We start from the raw sequence: 19,770 nt of genomic DNA, 5'->3' as shown, positions 1-19,770 counted from the left end.
TTGCACCGACCCCCGGGTCGGAGAATCTCACCCAAAGAGTCAGGATAAGTGGATCTTTTTCTGGATGGCAAGATGGAATTAGGTGCTACTGGGTTCAGTTCTTGATCCCAGCTATTTACTATCTATATTAACGACTTGGATACAGGGAAAGAAGGTTCTAAAGCCAAATTTGCAGATGACACTAAAATAGGTGGGCCAGTAAGTTGCAATGAGGAAATAAGAATCTTACAAATGGATATCGATTGGTTCGGAGAGTGGGCCACAATGTGTTAGATGGAGTTTGACATGAAGAAGTGTGATGTCATCCATTTTGGTCGTAAAAATGGAAAGGCAACTTATTACCTAAATGGGGAGAGACTTCGGGGTGCTCCGGTGCAGAGGGATCTGAGTGTCCTTGTGCATGAGTCACAGAAAACTAGCAATGCAGGTACAGCAGATAATAAGGAAAGTGAATGGAATGTTGGCAATTATAGCGAAAGGAATTGAGTGTAAAGATAAGGAAGTGTAGCTGCAACTATAGAAGGCATTGGTGAGACCGCACCTGGAGTATTATACATACCGTATATACTCGCGTAACATGCAACTTTTGAGCACCTAAATTGTAGCCTAAATTTGGGGGGCCGCATGATACGCGAGATACAAAATTCGCGGGTGTTTTACTTGCTGTTTTTTCTGTTGGGAAGATGTTCAGCCACTTGATGTTTCCATTCATGTTTTTATGAATGGAAACGTCAAGTGGCAGAACGACGCTAGTAAAGCCAGCTGGAAAGCTGTTCGAATCGCGAACAGCTTTCACAGCAGAATCCACTCTGCAGAAACCACACACAATGATACCATTTGGAAGTTTTAGTTTCCAAAATTAATTTCCAAAAAAGTGACTCGCATGATACATGAGGTATAGCATAAAATCATGTTTTGGGGACGAAAATTTAGGGGTCGCATGATACGCGAGATCGAATGATACGCGAGTATATACGGTAGTTTTGATCCCTTTATTTGAGGAAACATGTAGTGGAATTGGAGGCAGTTCAGAGGAGGTTCACTAGGTTGATTCCAGAGATGAGGGGTTTGTTGTCTGAAGAGAGATTGAACAGTTTAAGCCTATACTCTCAAGAGTTTAGAAGAATAGGGGAGGTCAAATTGAGATATACAAGATGATAAACGGTATGGATACAGTAGACGTGAAGCTGATGCTTTCTCTTGTGGGATATTCGAGAACAAGTGGTCATAGTCTCAGGATAAGAGGTAGCAAATTTAAAACAGAGTTGAGGAGAAACTACTTCTCCCAAAGAGTTGTGAATCTGTGAAATTCGCTTACCCAAGGGTGCAGTGACACCATTACGAGGGGCTGGCCAGAGTCCTCCAGGGAGTTTCCCCATGAACTCTGCAAAGTCGACACCATCAGAGATGAACTAACTTTGCAGGATGGACTAATACTGCGTGCGCAATGATTTCAGAGCTACTACATGCAGCAACTTTACAAGGACACAAAGGTTTGGAAGCAGCCAGCTATAGAGAAAAACAATCCCTTTATTGGCCCTCCATCTATGCTGATATGGGGAGGGAAGTATCCAGTTGTGCACCTAGCAATGCACTCAAGCCGCATCAAGCCAAAGAACCACTATGCTTACCTGAGGTCTTGGACCTTCCATGGTCATTTATGGTGGCTGACATGTTTGAATGGAATTGGAAACAGTATTTAGTGTTAGTCAACTCGTACTCTGGGTGGTTTGAAAATAATCACCTGTGTTATAACCTGCCTGCTTACCACTGGCTGGGGACTAATGACAATCCCACAATCCTATGGGAGTATGAGCTCCCCAATGAGGGGGGCAGAGAAATCATTAGCAGACTCCCTGCATTAATAGAGCTGGCCAGTTTGGAACCAGCAGAGAGAGAGGAATGAGCAGCAAGGAAAGTTGCTGCTGCTGTTGTGTATATATACGTTATTGTAAATAAATGTTATTTCTTTGTATCCTGAAAACTTGTGCTGGAATCTTCGTGGCCCTCACAAAACTGACGACGAGGGTTAAAGTGAATAGCTCTCGACACTGCTGAAGATTTTTGTTGGATACAGGTTGGAAGTTGCTTTCTATTACACCATGCCTCTGTATGGATGTTTGGATGTTTTTGATGATGCGCTGGAAAGCTGGAACCAGTACGCACAACGGATGCGTTACTATCTCCGGGCAAACAACATCACAGAAAACGAGCGCCAGGTGGTCATATTGCTCACCGCCTGCGGCCCGCATATATTGGGGGTGATTAGGAGCCTGACGTACCCAGCTGCGCCGGACACCAAAATGTTTGATGAACTTGTGAACCCAGAGAAAGTTGTTAGCCGAGCCAACATTGACTTTTCAACAGGCCATTCAAATAGTATTGTCCCGAGAGAGCACAGAACGGGGAGTGCAGGAGCTACAGGGAATGGAGATGCATGCCTTGGGGCGCAACCCCTTCTGTCCGAAAGCATCCCCCCGCAACCCTGCGGTACCTTGGCAGAGGCGATGTCCGGATCGACGGCAGTGGCCGTCGGACATTCCTCCCCGAAGGGAGCCTTCTCCAGAACCAATGGATGAGGAGCCATGTCCGTGTCAGACTTGTAGGCGCTGACCCCGTCGCGGACGCCGGTCCTGGGGGCGCCAGAGGCACCGTCGTTCCGACAGAAACTGCGGCCAGCCCAGGGGCCGTACCTTTCATTTGGATGAACCTGCGGCGACTACTCCAGAGGGTGTGCAGACTGAGGATGATTGCCTGCAGCTGCATTGTGTGGCAGCTCCCTGTGTGGCCCCCATCAAAGTGACAGTACGGGTCAATGGTCACCCGCTTGAGATGGAGTTAGACACTGGCGCAGCGGCCTCCGTGATCGCCCAGAGGATATTCGACCGCATCAAGCAGGGTATACAGACCCTTACATTATCCGACACACAGGCCAGGTTGGCCACCTACACGGGGGAACCATTGGACATTGCAGTAACTACGATGACCCCTGTTGTTTATGGACGCCAGGAGGGACGTTTCCCATTTATCGTGGTGCACGGCCATGGGCCCAGCCTGTTGGGTCGGGACTGGTTGTGCCATTTGCGGTTATAGTGGCAGCACATCCTCCAAACAGTTTCTGGAGGGTTGACTGAGGTGCTAGGACGATACCTAGATGTATTCCAGCCCGGTTTGGGAAAAATAAAAGGGGCCGTAGCCCGTATCCAAGTCGAACCAGTAGACACGCCGCGCTATTTCCGGGCGCGCCCAGTGCCTTACGCCTTGTTCGAGAAGGTAGAAGGGGAGCTCACTCGTTTGGAGACCTTGGGTATCATCAGGCCCGTCCGTTTCGCTGACTGGGCAGCACCAATTGTACCTGTAATGAAGCCAGATGCCACAGTTCGCTTGTGCGGCGACTATAAACTGACAGTGAATACGGCTTCCCGACTCGACCGATATCCAATGCCTCGCATAGAGGATCTCTAAGCAAAGCTCGCAGACCAGCTCTCGTACACAAAATTAGATATGAGTTACGCTTACCTACAGTTGGAGCTGGACCCTGCCTCCCGGCCATATATAACGCTTAATACACACCGGGGCCTGTATGAATATACACGTTTGCCCTTTGGAGTATCCTCTGCCTGCGCTATTTTTCAACGTGTTATGGAGGGCATTTTGAGAGGTTTACCACGTGGTGCTGTCTACTTAAATGACGTTTTGATCACAGGGATGTTGGAGCAGGAACATTTGGAAAATTTGGAGGCTGTCCTTAGACACTTTTCGGAGGCTGGAGTCCGTTTATGTCACACAAAACGTGTCTTTCAGGCAAAGGAAGTAGTCTACCTGGGTTATCGGGTGGACCGCGAATGTTTGCACCCCATCGCAGAGAAGGTGCGCGCGATTCAACAGGCCCCCGCCCCGACTGACACTTCTCATCTTCGTTCGTTTCTTGGCCGCGTAAACTAGTACGGAAACTTCCTCCCCAATCTGGCAACTACACTGGCCCCGTTGCACCTTCTGCTAAAGAAGAATCACACCTGGGTTTGGGGTCAGCCGCGAGAAACCGCTTTCCGGCGGGTAAAACAACAATTGTCGTTGTCTGGGTTACTAACCCACTATGATCCTGGAAAGCCTTTGCTCGTCACAAGTGATGCATCCCCGTATGGTATTGGGGCCGTCCTGTCCCACAAGATGGAGAACGGGACCGAGCGGCCGATAGCTTTCGCCTCCCGCACATTGACTGCAGTGGAAAAAAAGTACGCGCAGATCGAGAAGGAGGGCCTGACAGTGGTCTTTGCGGTGAAACGTTTCCACCAATATGTGTATGGCCACCACTTCACTATTGTGACTGATCACAAGCCTCTGCTGGGACTTTTCAGAGAGGATAAGCCAATACCGCCCATTGCTTCCACACGGATCCAGCGCTGGGCTTTGTTGCTCGCTGCGTATGAGTATTCTCTGGAGCATGAATCAGGAACCCAGATAGTGAATGCCGCTGAACTGAGATGATTGCCTTTATCGACCGGCCCTATGTTGACCACCACGACCGGTGAGGTGGTTGCAACCCTAAATTTTATGGACACCTTGGGCGCGATTCTTCGTTCCCACGCCGGGTGGGAGAATCGCGGGAGGGCCGCTCTGGCACCCCCCGCGATTCTCCCCCCCCCCATGCCTCAGCCAAGGGGTGAGGTTGGAAAGGCAGGTCCTTCATGAATAACCTCAGCCAATTGGGGAATTGAACCCACACTGTTTGCCTCCCTCTGCATCACAAACCAGCTGTCCAGCTAACTGAGTTAAACCAGCTGTTGTTATATGCCCTTGGTCCCCAGTCATTGGAACCCGCATTTAGGCAGAGATTTAGCACTTCCATAAATGTATGGTTCTGGGAAAGAATGAGCTATAATAGATAATGGTACATCGAGGATGCAAGAGACGGAATAGGCTCTATAATGGGATAATTGGCTCTATAATCATGAGGTTGAGACCTGTGCATGTGTTGCTAATGCACGGACAGCTTACTGGCTAGCAAAGGAATTTGGTTTTTTGCTGTAAGGAAAATGTCACTATTCATGTCACTGGACGGAGACCAGGTTCAATCTTTTGGTTGCTTATCAGTATTTAGGTTATTTTGATATTCCAGTGATTTCAGTTATCTTTTATTGTCAGGTTTAAAACCCGACACTCGGCGGCCTGGAGATGATAATCTGAGAGGATTTAAACTTCTACCTCCACCACCAGGAAAGTTTAAGAAAGGTAGGTGCTCAGTCGCTTGGTGAAAGGGTAAGTGGCAAAATATCAGTCACCTTCCTTCAGATGGTAATAACGGTAGTATTGAAAACAGAAAATGGAGGACAACTCAGCAGGTCAGGCTGCATCTGTGGAGAGAGAAACAGTGTGAACGTTTCGAGTACAAACGGAGCTGTGCGCTCCTGTTGGGAGGCAGTGGCGTAGTGGCATTGTCACTGGACCAGAAACCTAGAGTACTCTGGAGTTTCAGGTTCAAATCCGACCACTGCAAATGGTGACATTTAAATTCAATAAAAATCTTGAATTAAAAATGTCTAATTATGATCATAAAACCTGTTTGTCGTAAAAACTCATCTAGTTCACTCTCGGGAAAGAAACCTGCCTGTATGTGTCTCCAGCCCCACAGCAATGTGGTTGACTCTGATCTGCCCCTCAAGGGCAATAAATGCTGGCACAGCCTGCGATGCCCACGCCCCATGAACAAATAAAAAAAACCCCACTCAAGATATTAACTGTATTTCATACTCCACAGATGCTACCAGAAATGCTGCGATTTTCTGGTATTTTCAATGTCAGATTTCCAGCATCAGCAATGGTTCATCTGGATTCCTTTTTATTCATTAGTTCCCAGGGTGCACATGATACCGAAGCCACATATACATTGCCAATTGCTAGTTGCCCATAGAGGTGACGGTGAGTCTAGCACTGAACTAGTTTGAGATCTTGGACTAAATTTAATGATCCACTCAGTAGCCCGCCACCCAACTCCTACCCCACCCCAAACTTGCTACCCTCCCCACACCTTCAGATAAGGTCAATGGCATAAAGACCTTCCCAGCCAGGGGCTAATTTAGGCCTTTAAATACTCACTTATCCTACTGCTGCTGGTTGAATCCTGTCCATGTTGGAGGCCAAGTTGCAAATGAAGCTGGTGTTTGCCAATGACCTACCATTGGAGTGTCCATCACTCAGAGGCACACTGTGTCCAATTGAGGGTTTAGGTGGGATGAGGGGCAATGGAAACAATGCATTTGACCCCTTACCTCCCACCCTGCTGGCAACTCTCTCTCCCTATGACCCCCATCTCACACCCAAGGGGTGGCACAGTAGCACAGTGGTTAGCACTGCTGCCTCACAGCACCGGGACCCGGGTTCAATTCCCGGCTTGGGTCACTGTCTATGCGGAGTCTGCACGTTCTCCCTGTATCTGCGTGGGTTTCCTCCGGGCGCTCCGGTTTCCTCCCACAAGTCCCAAAAGATGTGCTATTAGGTGAATTGAACATTCTGGATTCTCCCTCAGTGTACCCAAACAGGCTCTGGAGTGTGGCAACTAGGGGCTTTTCACAGTAACATCATTCCAGTGTTAATGTAAGCCTACTTGTGACAATAATAAAGGTTATTATTATTTATTATTACTTACCTCCCTCCAGGGATTCACTGGCACCCCCTCTCCATCCGGTAACCCTTGACTCTCTTGTCAATGAAAAATCAGCCTGACTCAGCCCTGAATATATTCAATGACCCAGCCTCAGGGGAAGATGATTCCAAGGTGCAATGATCATCTGAGAAGTAAAATTCCTCCTCACCTCAGTCTGAGATGGAAGATAAACATTTTAAAATCGGGTTTTCATTTCTAGACTCCCCACTCAAGGGGAAACATTCTCTCAGCATCCACCCTGTGGATGCCCCCCTCAGAATCTGACAGGATTCAATCACCTTTCATTCTTCTAACCTCCTATGAGTGTACACCCAACCTTTCCTTGTAAACAATCCCAGGAATCAGCGAAATGAACTTTCTCTGAATTACATTCAACGCAATTATATCCCTCCTTAAGTATGCATAGCAAATCCCTGCACATTACTCCAGATATGGGGCGGAATTCTCCGTTTCTGCAGCTAAGTGCCGACGCCGGTGTGGGAACCGTGGTGTTTCACGGCTGTCAAATCAGCGCAAACCCCTCGCCAATTCTGGCACTGATGAAGGGCTAGCACCAGTACCACGGGAAACGCCCGTGGATCGCAGCAAAATGGGCTGGAGAATGGCCAGGTCCCAGGCCGCGCATGCGCAAGGCTGACGGCCTGCACCAGTCGCGTCGTACAATATAGCATCGGCTGTGCGCATAACCTAACCCACAAACCGTCACCACTCAGCCTACCCAATGGCCACTCCCTGGTCAACCCCCACCATACCCCCGGTCCGAGCAGACACTCCCCCCTGGCCAGTGGCATGGATCCCAGCCGAGTGTGGCAGCATTGGACACAATCCACAGCCGGCATGCCGGCTCCGACCACACGTTTCCCACGCCGTCGGAAATCCGAACCATCGGGGGCGGAGCATTGCGGGTGGGCCGGCCGATGAGGCGCCAATGACATTGCGACTGTGCGCGGCGCGCATCACGATGATGCTGGCTTGGAGGGGCTGGGAATCGCAAACGAACGTCAAACCGGCGCCGGCCCCGATTCCGGCATCAGAATAGATTCTCCGCCTGATCGCCGACCACGATTTTTGCGTTGGGCAATGGAGAATCCCGCCCACGGTCTCACTAATGCCTTGTACAGCTCCATGCACCTTGCAATAAAGGCCACTGTACCATTTATCTTCATTGCTTACTGTAACTACAAGCACCTCTCACCCTTTGTGTCCCCTTCACAACTTGCAATCCAACCTCTCTGTGTGATCTACAAATTCAGCGGCCACACAATTCAGTTCTTTCATCAAAGTGATTAATATAATAATAAACTTTATTATTGTCACAAGTAGGCTTACATTAACACTGCAATGAAGTTGCTGTGAAAATCCCTAGTCGCCACATTCCGGCGCCTGTTCGGGTACACCGAGGGAGAATCCAGAATGTCCAATTCACCTAACAGCACGTCTTTCGGGACTTGTGGGAGGAAACTGGAACACCCGGAGGAAACCCACGCAGATACAGGGAGAACGTGCAGACTGCGCAAAGACAGTGACTCAAGCGGGAATTGATCCTGGGATTCTGGCGCTGTGAAGCAATAGTGCTGAACACTATGCTACTGTGCTACCCATATAGATAGCCAACTCTCAACTTCATTAAAGCGGACATTGTCTCTGTGATAATAAGTTACCCCCGACACCATGTACTCTCATCTTGTGTAACACTTCATGTGACACCTTATTGAATACTTTTGAAAATCTAAATGCACCGCGTCTACTGGTTGTCCATTATCCACCCTTACTTCTTGAAATAACGTGAACGGGCAGCACGGTAGCATTGTGGATAGCACAATTGCTTCACAGCTCCAGGTTCGATTCCAGCTTGGATCACTGTCTGTGCGGAGTCTGCACGTCCCTCCCGTGAGTGCGGGGGTTTCCTCTGGGTGCTCCGGTTTCCTCCCACAGTCCAAAGGTGTGCAGGTTAGGTGGATTGGCCATGATAAATTGCCTTTAGTGTCCAAAATTGCCCTTAGTGTTGGGTGGGGTTACTGGGTTATGGGGATAGGGTGGAGGTGTTGATCTTGGGTAGGGTGCTCTTTCCAAGAGCCGGTGCAGACTCAATGGGCCGAATGGCCTCCTTCTGTACTGTAAATTCTATGATATCTATGATATGATATCTATGATATCTATGAATAAATTAAATGCAATTTCTCTTTCATATTGATACGGCATAATTGTATTAATACTATTTTCTAAATTTTCTGTTATTACTTCCTTAGTAATGGATCTAAGTATTTTTCCAATGATAGATATTAGGCTTATAAGCCTCTATTTTCCTTCTTTCTATCATCTGAGACCTCTATCACCCATATTAAAGCAAGCACTAACCTTGATGTTCCAGAAACATTAGATGGGAAATTCCAGAATTCTATGAACTTTATGCAACAATGATGAGGGAATGGTGATGTCTGTCTTGTCATGTGAGAGTACCTTTAAGAAATGGGTGTTTATAAATGGGTGTGTATATAAGTATCTGTAGTGAGAGTACCTTTAAGAAATGGGTGTTTATAAATGGGTGTGTATATAAGTATCTGTAGTGAGAGTACCTTTAAGAAATGGGTGTTTATTAGTGCAGTGATGTCAGAGAGTGGGTGGAGCTGGGCTGTCTGTCAGCTTTTTACTTTCGTTTTAGGCTGTTTGCTGTAGGGTGTGTTTTAGTTTCGTTTTCAGAGCTGGATAGCTGCAGTCACAGCCAGAAGGTGTATGAGTCTCTGTAATCTAAAAACTGTAAATCGATCTTTTGGTGATTTAAAACTAGTAACTGCAGTCAGTACTGACATTAATGTGATGTGCTCCTGTTAAAGGTTATGTTTTTAAGTCTTGTGGATGTTAAAAGGAAAGCTTAAAGGATTACTTTAAAGGATTCTAAATACTATCGCCTCAGTGGTGAAGGAGGATGAATTGAGGGGGAAACATTCAGTGGAGACTATATGGGTGGAGATGAGGGAAAAAAAGACGGCTTAAAACTATAATGGGTGTTGTTATCGAGCCCCTGGTAGCAGCTCTGAAGTGTTAGATTGTATAAGTGCAGAAATTAGGCAAGTGTTTAGCAAAGGCAGAGTAGTATTATTGAGGGATTTTAACTTACACATAGGTTGGGACAGACAGACAAGTACCTATCAGAAAGGCAGTAAATTTCTGGAATGTGTCCAGGATAGTTTCTTCCAGCAATATGTTCTATTTTTTCAAATATCATAAAAAATGACTCTACCTCCTTTCCTTCAAGTTTTGGGAGAGCCCACATATCCCCACTGGGTTCTGTTCTAGGGTTAAACTCCCCTCCAGCTCTTGGCAGCTCCCTTTTCATTTCAGTGCTTAAGGTGGAACTCTCTTTTGCTTTTTCCTCTCGCTCTAATTCCAATCTCATCATTTCAATTTCTATTTGAAAAGCTCTTTCTGTGTTTGAATCTCCAATTCTCTTCCCCCCCCCCCCCCCCCCCCCACATCTCCATTTGTTTTTCTATTCTTTTTAATTCCCCCTCATGCTTGAGCTGCAACAAAATTCTCTCAATTTCCCCACCAGAAAATATCTTTGCTGTGACACGACTTGGACCATTTGCTCCTTATTTCTAACAGACCCAAGCACTCAACTAATATATCATATACATCTGCCTTCTTAGCTTGGGCTGGCATCTCTACTCTTAATTCATTTGCCAATTCAATTAGCTTGTTTTTTCAAAGCCCTTGTAAATAAACCAAAGGCAAGTCCTCCACCTGAAGAAAAGCCTTAGCAGCTTCCACAGCCATCCTGTTATACCTTTACAAACTTGGTGCCTCTTTACTTTATACTGTACCCAAACCGTCAGAGAACTGTGCCCCCTAAGTATGTGATGACATCCTGGGCTAGTGCGTGGTCAATTCCAGCCGCCTTTGACCCGGAGTCGCTACACAATTGAAATTAACTCTTAAGTTTTAGAAAATCCCTAAAGACTTTGGTCTTTGGCTGCTCAGTAACTACAGTCACCAGTGCCGTGATTCTCCCCTACCCGGCGGGGCGGGGGGTCCCGGCGTGTTGGAGTGGCGTGAACCACTCCGGCGTCGGGCCGCCCCAAAGGTGTGGAATTCTCTGCACCTTTAGGGGCCAAGCCCTCACATTGAGGGGCTAGGCCCGCGCCGGAGTGGTTCCCACTCTGCCGGCTGGCGTGAACAGCCTTTGGCGCCATGCCAGCTGGGGCTGAGAGGACTTTGCCAGCCGGCGTAAGTCCGCGCATGCGCCGGAGCGTCAGTGGCTGCAGACGTCATACCGCCGCATGCGCAGGGGAGGGGGTCGCTTCCGCTCTGCCATGGTGAAGGCCATGGTGGAGGCGGAAGAAAAAGAGTGCCCCCACGGCACAGGCCCGCCCGCCGATCGGTGGGCCCCCATTGCGGGCCAGACCACCGTGGGGGCACCACCCAAGGCCAGATCACCCCGCAACCCCCCCCCCCCCCCCCCTTCCAGGACCCCGGCACCCACCCGCGCTGCCAATCCTGCCAGTAAGAGAGGTGGTTTAATCCACGCCGTCGGGAGAGGCTAGTCAGCGGCGGGACTTTGGCCCATCGCGGGCTGGTGAATCGCCGCAGGGGGCCTGCCGACCGGTGCGTGGGGCCTGCCCACCGGCGCGGTGCGATTCCCGCCCCCACTGAATCTCGGGTGGGGGTGGGGGGAGAATTCAGGACACAGCGGGGGCGGGCTCGACGCCGGCCCGGGGTGATTCACCGACCCGGCCGGGGGTGGGGGGGGGGGGGTCGGAGAATCCCGCCTCAGGTTTGTAAATTTAAACACAGTAAATTTTTATTAATAACAATAACTATAATTAAATAGACAACAAATACAACTGGTTAACTATTATCTCATTTCTAATTCCCCCCTTCTTAACTGGCCTCACCCTCTACACGCACACACAAGACCCACAAACACAGAGGGGAAAGAGGGGTGTAAATTAAAACAATACGAAAAGTAAAAGGGTGAAAGTCTTTGTTTCAGGTGGGCGACTTACAGTTGGATTCTTTTAGCCTTGGCCTCCAGTTGGATGGGGTATTTTATTTCCGTCTGGAATGGTTTTCACTGTGGATTCATCAGGATCTCAAGGTTTCTCTGCAGAATGGGAAACAACAGGCAGGGAGCATTGTTGGAGAGAGTGAGAGCAATGCACAGCTTCTACTCTCAGTGTCCATGTGCCTTTCTGTATCCTGGGCCACCAGCCAATCAATTGAACCAAATCCCTCCAATCTGCCGTGTGCAGCAGGTCTGGGTTCTTCTGTACAAAAGCTAAATCTTCATAGCACAGTGTACTATTTTGTAACTTTTAAGTTCCTAACTTCCTCTCCTTAATTTAAATGTATAAGTCTATTAAACAACGATGGATCAAAAATCATAACGTCAAAGTAATATAAATGGAAAATAAGCGAATAAACAAGAAAGGCCTTTACAAGGCAGTATTCCAAATCTCCATTTCACCATTTCTTTCCTCTTTAGATTTTCATCAATTTACTTCTAAATTAAAGGCATTAGTCTGATTATCATATCTAATGGATAACCCACTTCTTGCAAGCAGATTAGTCTGGCGTATGTTGAAAGCAGAAGTGTGAGGGTTCAAAATGTGTCTGGTTCCTATTCCAGATGTTTTGCATTGTATCACCTGACATGACTCAACCAATGTTATTGGGAATAATTATTCATTGCATTATTTTTATTCTTTGTCTACTAGCTGCGAAACCTGACGTCTGTCCACTTCCATTTGATCGTCCAAGTAAGTTTCAGGATAAGTAACAAAGGCTACCTTTACTTAAAATTGATAAGGTACAAGAGCCAGATGGAATGCATCCAAGGGTGCTGCCAGAGGACTGGGGATTGTGAATGTTACACCCATTTCAAAAAAGGGATGCAAGGATATAACTGGAACCTACAGACCAGTCAGTTTAATTTCAGTGGTAGGGAAAACTCTGGAAGCATTAGTTAGGGACAAAACCAGTAGCACCTTAGACAAGTGCAGGATAGTTAAGGAAAGCCAGCCTGGATTTCATAAGGAAAAATCATGACTAACTAGCTTGCTGGAGTTATTTGATGTGATAACAGAGGGGCAGGTAGTATTAAGGAAGCAGGTGGGCTGCAGAAGGACTTGGACAGGCTAGGAGAGTGGGCAAAGAAGTAGCAGATGGAATACAATGTGTAAAAGTGTGAGGTTATGCATTTTGGAAGGAGAAATGGAAGCATAGACTATTTTCCAAATGGAGAGATGCTTAGGAAATCAGAAGCACAAAGGGACTTGGGAGTCCTTGTTCATGATTCTCTTAAGGCTAACGTGCAGGTTCAGCCGGCAGTTAGAAAGGCAAATGCAATGTTAGCATTCATGTCGAGAGGGCTAGAATACAAGACCAGGGATGTACTTCTGAGGTTATATAGGGCTCTGGTCAGACCCCATTTGGAGTATTGTGAGCAGTTTTGGGCCCTGTATTGAAGGAAGGATGTACTGGCCTTGGAAAGGTCCAGAGGAGGTTCATAAGAATGATCCCTGGAATGAAGAGCTTGTTGTATGAGGAACGGTTGAGGATTTGAGATCTGTACTCATTGGAGTTTAAAAGGATGGGGGGGATCTTATTGTAACTCACAGGATACTGTGCGGCCTGGATAGAGAGGGTGTGGAGAGGATGTTTCCGCTTGTAGGAAAAACTAGAACCCAAGGACATCATCTCAGACTAAAGGGACGATTCTTTAAAACAGAGATGAGGAGGAATTTTTTCAGCCAGAGGGTGGTGAATCCGTGGAACTCTTTGCCGCAGAAGGTTCTGGAGGCCAAATCACGGAGTGTCTTTAAGACAGAGATAGATAGGTTCTTGATTAATAAGGGGATCAGGGGTTATGGGGAGAAGGCAGGAGAATGGGGATGAGAAAAATATCAGCCATGATTGAATGGCGGAGCAGGCCCAATGGGCCGAGTGGCCTAACTTATGGTCTTATGGTTGATGAGGGTAACACCGTTGATGTAGGGTATATGTATTTTCAAAAGGCATTTGATTTGGATTTAGATTTGTTTATTTTCACGTGTACCGAGGTACAGTGACAAGTATTTTTCTGTGAGCAGCTCAAACAGATCATTTAGTACATGAAAATAATATAAAAATAAAATACATAATAGGGCAACATAAGATACACAATGTAAATGCCTAGACACTGTCATCAGGTGAAGCATACAGGAGTGTAGCATTAATCACGTCAGTCCAGAAGAGGGGCGTTTAGGAGACTGGTAACAGCGGGGAAGAAGCTGTTTTTAAATCTGTTCGTGCGTGTTCTCAGACTTTTGTATCTCCTACATTAATAATCGCTTATTATCACAAATAGGCTTAAGTGAAGTCACTGTGAAAAGCCCCTAGTCGCCACAATCCGGCGCCTGTTCTGGGAGGCCGGTATGGGAATTGAACCTGTGCTGCTGGCCTTATTCTGTATTGCAAGCCAGCTATTTAGCCCACTGTGCTAAACCTGCCCTTGCCCGATAGAAGAAGTTGGAAGAGTGAGTGTTGGAGGAGTCTTTGATTATGCTGCCCACTTTCCCCAGGCATCAGGAGGTGTAGATGGGTCCCACTGGATGGGAGGCAGGTGTGTGTGATGGATTGGGCTGTGTTCACGACTCTCTGGCGTTCCTTGTGGTCTTGGGCTAAGTAGTTGGGGCTGTTTAGCTCACTGGGCTAAATCACTGGCTTTGAAAGCAGACCAAGACAAGCCAGCAGCGCGGTTCGATTCCCGTGACAGCCTCCCCGAACAGGCGCCAGAATGTGGCGACTAGGGGCTTTTCACAGTAACTTCATTTGAAGCCTACTCGTGACAATAAGCGATTTTCATTTCAGTTGCCATACCAGGTTGTGCTGCAGCCAGATAGGTTGCTTTCTATGGTGCAACTGTAAAAGTTGTTAAGAGTCAGTGTGGACATGCCGAATTTCCTTAGTTTCCTGAGGAAGTATAGGCACTGTTGTGTTTTCTTAGTTGTAGAATCGACATGGGTGGACCAGGAGAGATTTTTGGTGATGTGCACACCTATGAATTTGAAGCTGTTAACCATCTGCACCTCGGCACCATTGATGCAGACAGGGGTGTGTACAGTACTTTGCTTCCTGAAGTCAATGACCAACTCTTCAGTATTGCTGGCATTGAGGGAGAGATTGTTGTTGTTACTCCACTGCTCTAGGTTCTCTATCTCCCTCCTGTATTATTCTGACTCATCGTTGTTTGAGATCTGACCCACTATATTCATCAGCAAGCTTATAGATGGAGTTGGAGCCAAATTTTGCCATGCAGTCGTATGTGTATAGGGATTATAGCGGGGGCTAAGTATGCAGCCTTGCGGGGCCCTGGAGGACTATCGTGGAGGAAGAGTTGTTGTTTATTCTTACTGAATGTCGTCCATGGGTCAGAAAGTTGAGGATCCAGTATGTATGTAAGTCATTAAACAAGGCAGGACATGTTGAGTGAGCAGCTAATAAAGCATATAGAATCTTGGATTATTTACTAGATGCACTAAGTATAAGAGGAAGCAGGTAATTTGTAAGAGGAAGGAGGTAATTTGTTGAACTTGTATAAGACACAAATTGGCCTCATTTGGAGTACTGCATTCAGTTCCAGGTGCCATACTTGAAGAAGATGTGAAGACATTGGAGGGAATACAGAGGAGTATGACAAGAATGATTCCAGGGATAATGAACTGTAGCTATGAGGATAGATTGGAGAGGTTGGGTCTGTTTCACTCGGAGAACAGAAGTCTGAGAGAAGACTTGATAGAGGCATGCAAGATCCTGAGGAGTATAGGCAGGGTAATTTATGAGAACTGTTCCTCTCAATACAGCCTCAAGACTAGAGGGCACCGATTCAAAATAATTGGCAAAAGAAGCAAAAGTGATGTGAGGATTTTATTTGCCGAGAGGGAGGTTGGTGTTTGAAACAAACTTCGTAAGAGGTGGTGAAGGCAGGTTTTAAAATATATATATTTATGGGGAATACTGTTTTATTCTGTAAAGAAGGATGTGTGTCTGTTTGAGTGTGAATAGTACAATTAATGAAGTCAGCTTGTGTGGGAGAATTGAAAGATGAAAGGAGTAAAAATGTTAAATGTGTGCATTTGCAATGAAGTGATTTATAAGTAACAAAGTAAAGTTTGAAATTTTGCATTTGGAGAGAAAGATGGACTTGATTTTTTTCAACTGTTCAATTTCAAAAGGAAGTACGGCTTTTACAGATTGCAAAGGTTTCATATGTAAATAAGTGAAGTTTATTAAATTTTCTTTGACACAAAAGGGAAAACAATAAGAAAAAACATGAAACAGATTTATAATTTGGGAAATAAAAACAGGATCATTAAGGAAAGAGTTGTGTTGGTTGTGCAGGGAAGACCTCCTGGGAATAGCTCTGTGCTGGGCAAAGTTATGAATCAGCCATCTATTCAAACCAGAAAAGTCTTGGGTTTAAGAAAGCAGATTTGTTTCTTGGATTTCCACAGCAGAGTTGATGCGGGGTTGGGAGTTTGTGTGATTTAGTTTAACTACAGAAATAGCATTTTTGCTGGATTTAAAACATTAAGCATCTATCAAGGAGTGTTGCCTGGAAAGTATTTACTTTAGGGTGTGACCAAGTGAGGTTTTTTGAGGAATGTATTGTAAGATTAATTTTAACTGTGGGTGGAACTTTCTGATTTTCTTTAAAAATGTTTTCTCCGGCAGGAAAAGCGGAGATAAGCCGCTGGCTGCCTTGCTGGGTTTTTTCTGCCATAGTTCTGAGTACTTTGAAAGAAAATTGAAGAAGCGTATCTCATGGCATCATGCCAGCAACTTCAGCTCCTAACAGATCAGGTCACCTTTTTTTTTAAAGGGAGCCCAAGAAAGTTAAAAACTGACCCCCCCCCCCCCCCCCCCCCCCCCCCCCCTCTTTCGGGCACGAAAGCTCGCACACATAAAATCTCTCCATGGACACTGGACTGCCCCCATGGACACTCTCCTACCAAAAGCTGTGGCCGTCCCCCTGGCACTGCTGCCTTGAAACTGCTTGGGTGCTGCCCCTGCCACTGCCCATGCATGGCCCACTGGAGGTGCCGGGGCATTTCTGGGGGCAGTGCCAGGGTATTGTACGGAATGATGCTCTTCACCATGAGGGCCGTACTTACCAACATGGTTATGATACAGCGGGGAGTCTAAGTATATGTTAATGTATTAGAATGGGGTTCCCATGACTATATGGCAGGAACCCCGTTATGCCACTGGTGGGGATGGGGACTGAACAATTAAGTGGGGTATTGCTGTCGGCTCCAGTTTTTATTTTGTTCTCTGTTTAATGACAGCTGGCCCGGTTCCACCTCCGGTCTCTTATACTATCCCTTGGTATAGTCCGGGAGAGATGGACAGGATAAGAATGAAGAAGCTTTCAAAAATGGAGGATTATTGCAGAGTTTGGCGTAAGTTATAGAAACAGAATATTCTTCAATCTGCAAGATATTTATTTATGTTTTTAACTTTGTAATAGTTAAGAGCACCATTTGTGTTGGGTTTGTAGCATTGATCTGTGCAAAGAGCAAAGAACAAAGAAAAGCACAGCACAGGAACAGGCCCTTCGGCCCTCCGACCATGCTGCCCGTCTAAACTAAAATCTTCTACACTTTCGGGGTCCGTTTACCTTCTATTCCCATCCTATTCACGTATTTGTCAAGATGCCCCTTAAATGTCACTATCGTCCCTGCTTCCACCACCTCCTCCGGCAGCGAGTTCAGGCACCCACTACCCTCTGTGTAAAAAACTTACCTCATACATCTCCTCTAAACCTTGCCCCTCGCACCTTAAACCTATGCCCCCTAGTAACTGACCCCTCAACCCTGGGAAAAAGTCTCTGACTATTCACTCTGTCTATGCCCCTCATAATTTTGTCGACCTCTATCAGGCTGCCCCTCAACCTCCTTCGTTCCTGTGAGAACAAACCCAAGTTTATTCAACCTCTCCTCATAGCTAATGCCCTCCATACCAGGCAACATCCTGGTAAATCTCTCCTGCACCCTCTCTAAAGCCTCCACATCCGTCTGGAAGTGTGGCGACCAGAATTGAACACTATACTCCAAGTGTGGCCTAACTAAGGTTCTATACAGTGCAAATAAGTCATTAGTGACCAAATTTCCTCTACAGTGCTGTGTATCTTTGCACGGATTAAGCCAAACCTCATGAGTGTTTCAAGCACTTTCTGTTTTAATTTAATAGTAATTATAATAGCTTTGGTCTATTTACTGCCTTCAGCAGAGTAAATTATCCTCAGACACTTCAAAATGTAAAACTCCTCATGGCTGCAGAATAGCTTGAAGTGAGAGGGTAGGATCCAATTGTTTTGGTCCAAATAGATTAAACTTGCCTGTCTGAGGGAGTGTGATGTAAGGCAGTACTCGCACCAGTACTAGGAAAGAGGGAACTGTGGGGGTCGATATAAACTGCCTTGATTCCCCAATTCTCTGCCCTTACATTTGGAAATGTTCCAATCTTCTGTCAACTCGCACAGCAAACCCAAGCTAAGATGGAAATCAAAGGGTTGGTTTATTTTTACATGCACACATTTGTGAGACGGGTTTTGCAACGTCCACCACTTTACACTCACACAATAAACAGGGGATCAGGGAAAAGGAAGAGGTTTCAGGGCACAACCACAATAAAATAAAGTATGGGTTTTACATGTGTCCAGAGTCCAGAATCAGAAGTCAACTGGAATGTTCCTTGCGAGGGCAGGTTGGATGATGATAGAATAGTCCCATCTTTCCCACACGGAGAAGATACATAGAGTGAATTAGTCTGGAGGCTCGAGTTCCAAGGTTTTAGCAATTGACAGGCAAAGAGGGTCCGAGTTCTTTCTGAAGTTGAATTGGATTGTTCCATTCTTAACCCCCTCATAAACTTCTGATCACCTATTCATGTCATCACACAGGCCACCTTTGTAACATTGTCCGATTCAACCTGATTCAGTATCCTGAAATATTATAATTCCCAACACTGCAGCCAAATCTTCATAATGGTGATTAAACTGGAAGCCATTATTTCTATCTGTGCTATTGTTTCACCTTTGTTGCGAATGCTTCATGCTTTGGGCTGGATTCTCCGTTGGCGGGATGCTCCATTTCGCCGGCAGTGTACTCAGGACCGCGGATTTCCCAACGGAAGATTCCTCTCCCCTTCCCCCAGAGATGTTCAGAGTTTGTAATGCAGAGTGATTTGCCTGTAATAAAATAGGTGGAAGAACAAGCAGAATCTTCCTATTCCTGGCAGCACACAGAAATCAGCTGCAGTCCACAGCATGGGGACATGCCCAGCACAAGAACAGAACATTTTGCCCCTAAAGCACAGCTGTTGCTGATTAATGGACGTTCCTTGCGAATGGAGGTAGAAACAGGGTCATCAGCTATAATCATCAGACAACAAACACACTGGGCGCGATTCTCCGCAAATGCGGAGAGTCGTAAAGGCTGCCGTGAAACCGGCCGTGTTTCACGGCAGCCTCCGCGCCCCCTCCCGGGACCCGATTCACCCCCCCGGTCGGGGCTAGCATCGCGGCCCCGTGAAGAACGGCATCGCGGGCTTAGCGAACATTCGCTAAGCCCGGCCGCCAAGACTCACGGCGGCTGACGCGCACAATGACGTCAGCCGCGCATGCACGGAATGGACGGCTCCGACCCGCGCATGCGCGGATGACGTAATCGCGCATATGCGTCAAACCCGCGCATGCGCGGTCCGTCATGCCCCTCAGCCGCCCCGCGGACTGAACCTGCGGGGCGGCGGAGGGACAAAGAGTGTGCGGGTATCGGACCCGCTGCACCGATCGCGGGCCCATGCCACCCTTGGCACAGCCGTGGTGCGGCCGTGCCAATCGGTGCCATAGTTCTCGATAACGGCACTTTGCGGCCGTTTTCACGAACGGTGAGAGCAGGTGTGTTTGAGTTCGAGAAAACGGCCGTAAAGGCCTGGGAACTCGGCCCATCGGATAGGGGAGAATCGCTGCTCGCCGTAAAAAAACGGCGAGCAGCGATTCGTGTCGTGGGGCGGCCGTGGGGGGGGGGGGGGATAGAGGGAGGTCGGGAAAAATGTCGGGAAGG

The 19,770-nt window shown here is 47.1% G+C and overlaps 1 protein-coding gene across 1 annotated transcript in view; it reads left to right on the top strand.

The window, feature by feature from the left end:
* LOC119966629 (titin-like) overlaps positions 1–19,770 on the top strand; it is a 159,083-nt gene that overhangs the window by 102,149 nt on the left and 37,164 nt on the right. The window contains exons 15-17 of the mRNA XM_038798643.1: positions 5,146–5,232; positions 12,382–12,423; positions 16,993–17,106. Coding sequence (XP_038654571.1) covers positions 5,146–5,232; positions 12,382–12,423; positions 16,993–17,106 — 243 coding nt within the window. The remainder of the gene's footprint in view (positions 1–5,145; positions 5,233–12,381; positions 12,424–16,992; positions 17,107–19,770) is intronic.

The sequence above is a fragment of the Scyliorhinus canicula genome, chromosome 5 (assembly GCF_902713615.1).
Source record: "Scyliorhinus canicula chromosome 5, sScyCan1.1, whole genome shotgun sequence".
In the NCBI taxonomy this organism is placed as follows: Eukaryota; Metazoa; Chordata; class Chondrichthyes; order Carcharhiniformes; family Scyliorhinidae; genus Scyliorhinus; species Scyliorhinus canicula.
Note: the sequence above shows the minus strand (reverse complement) of the source record. Positions and strands in the feature narration are given on the sequence as shown.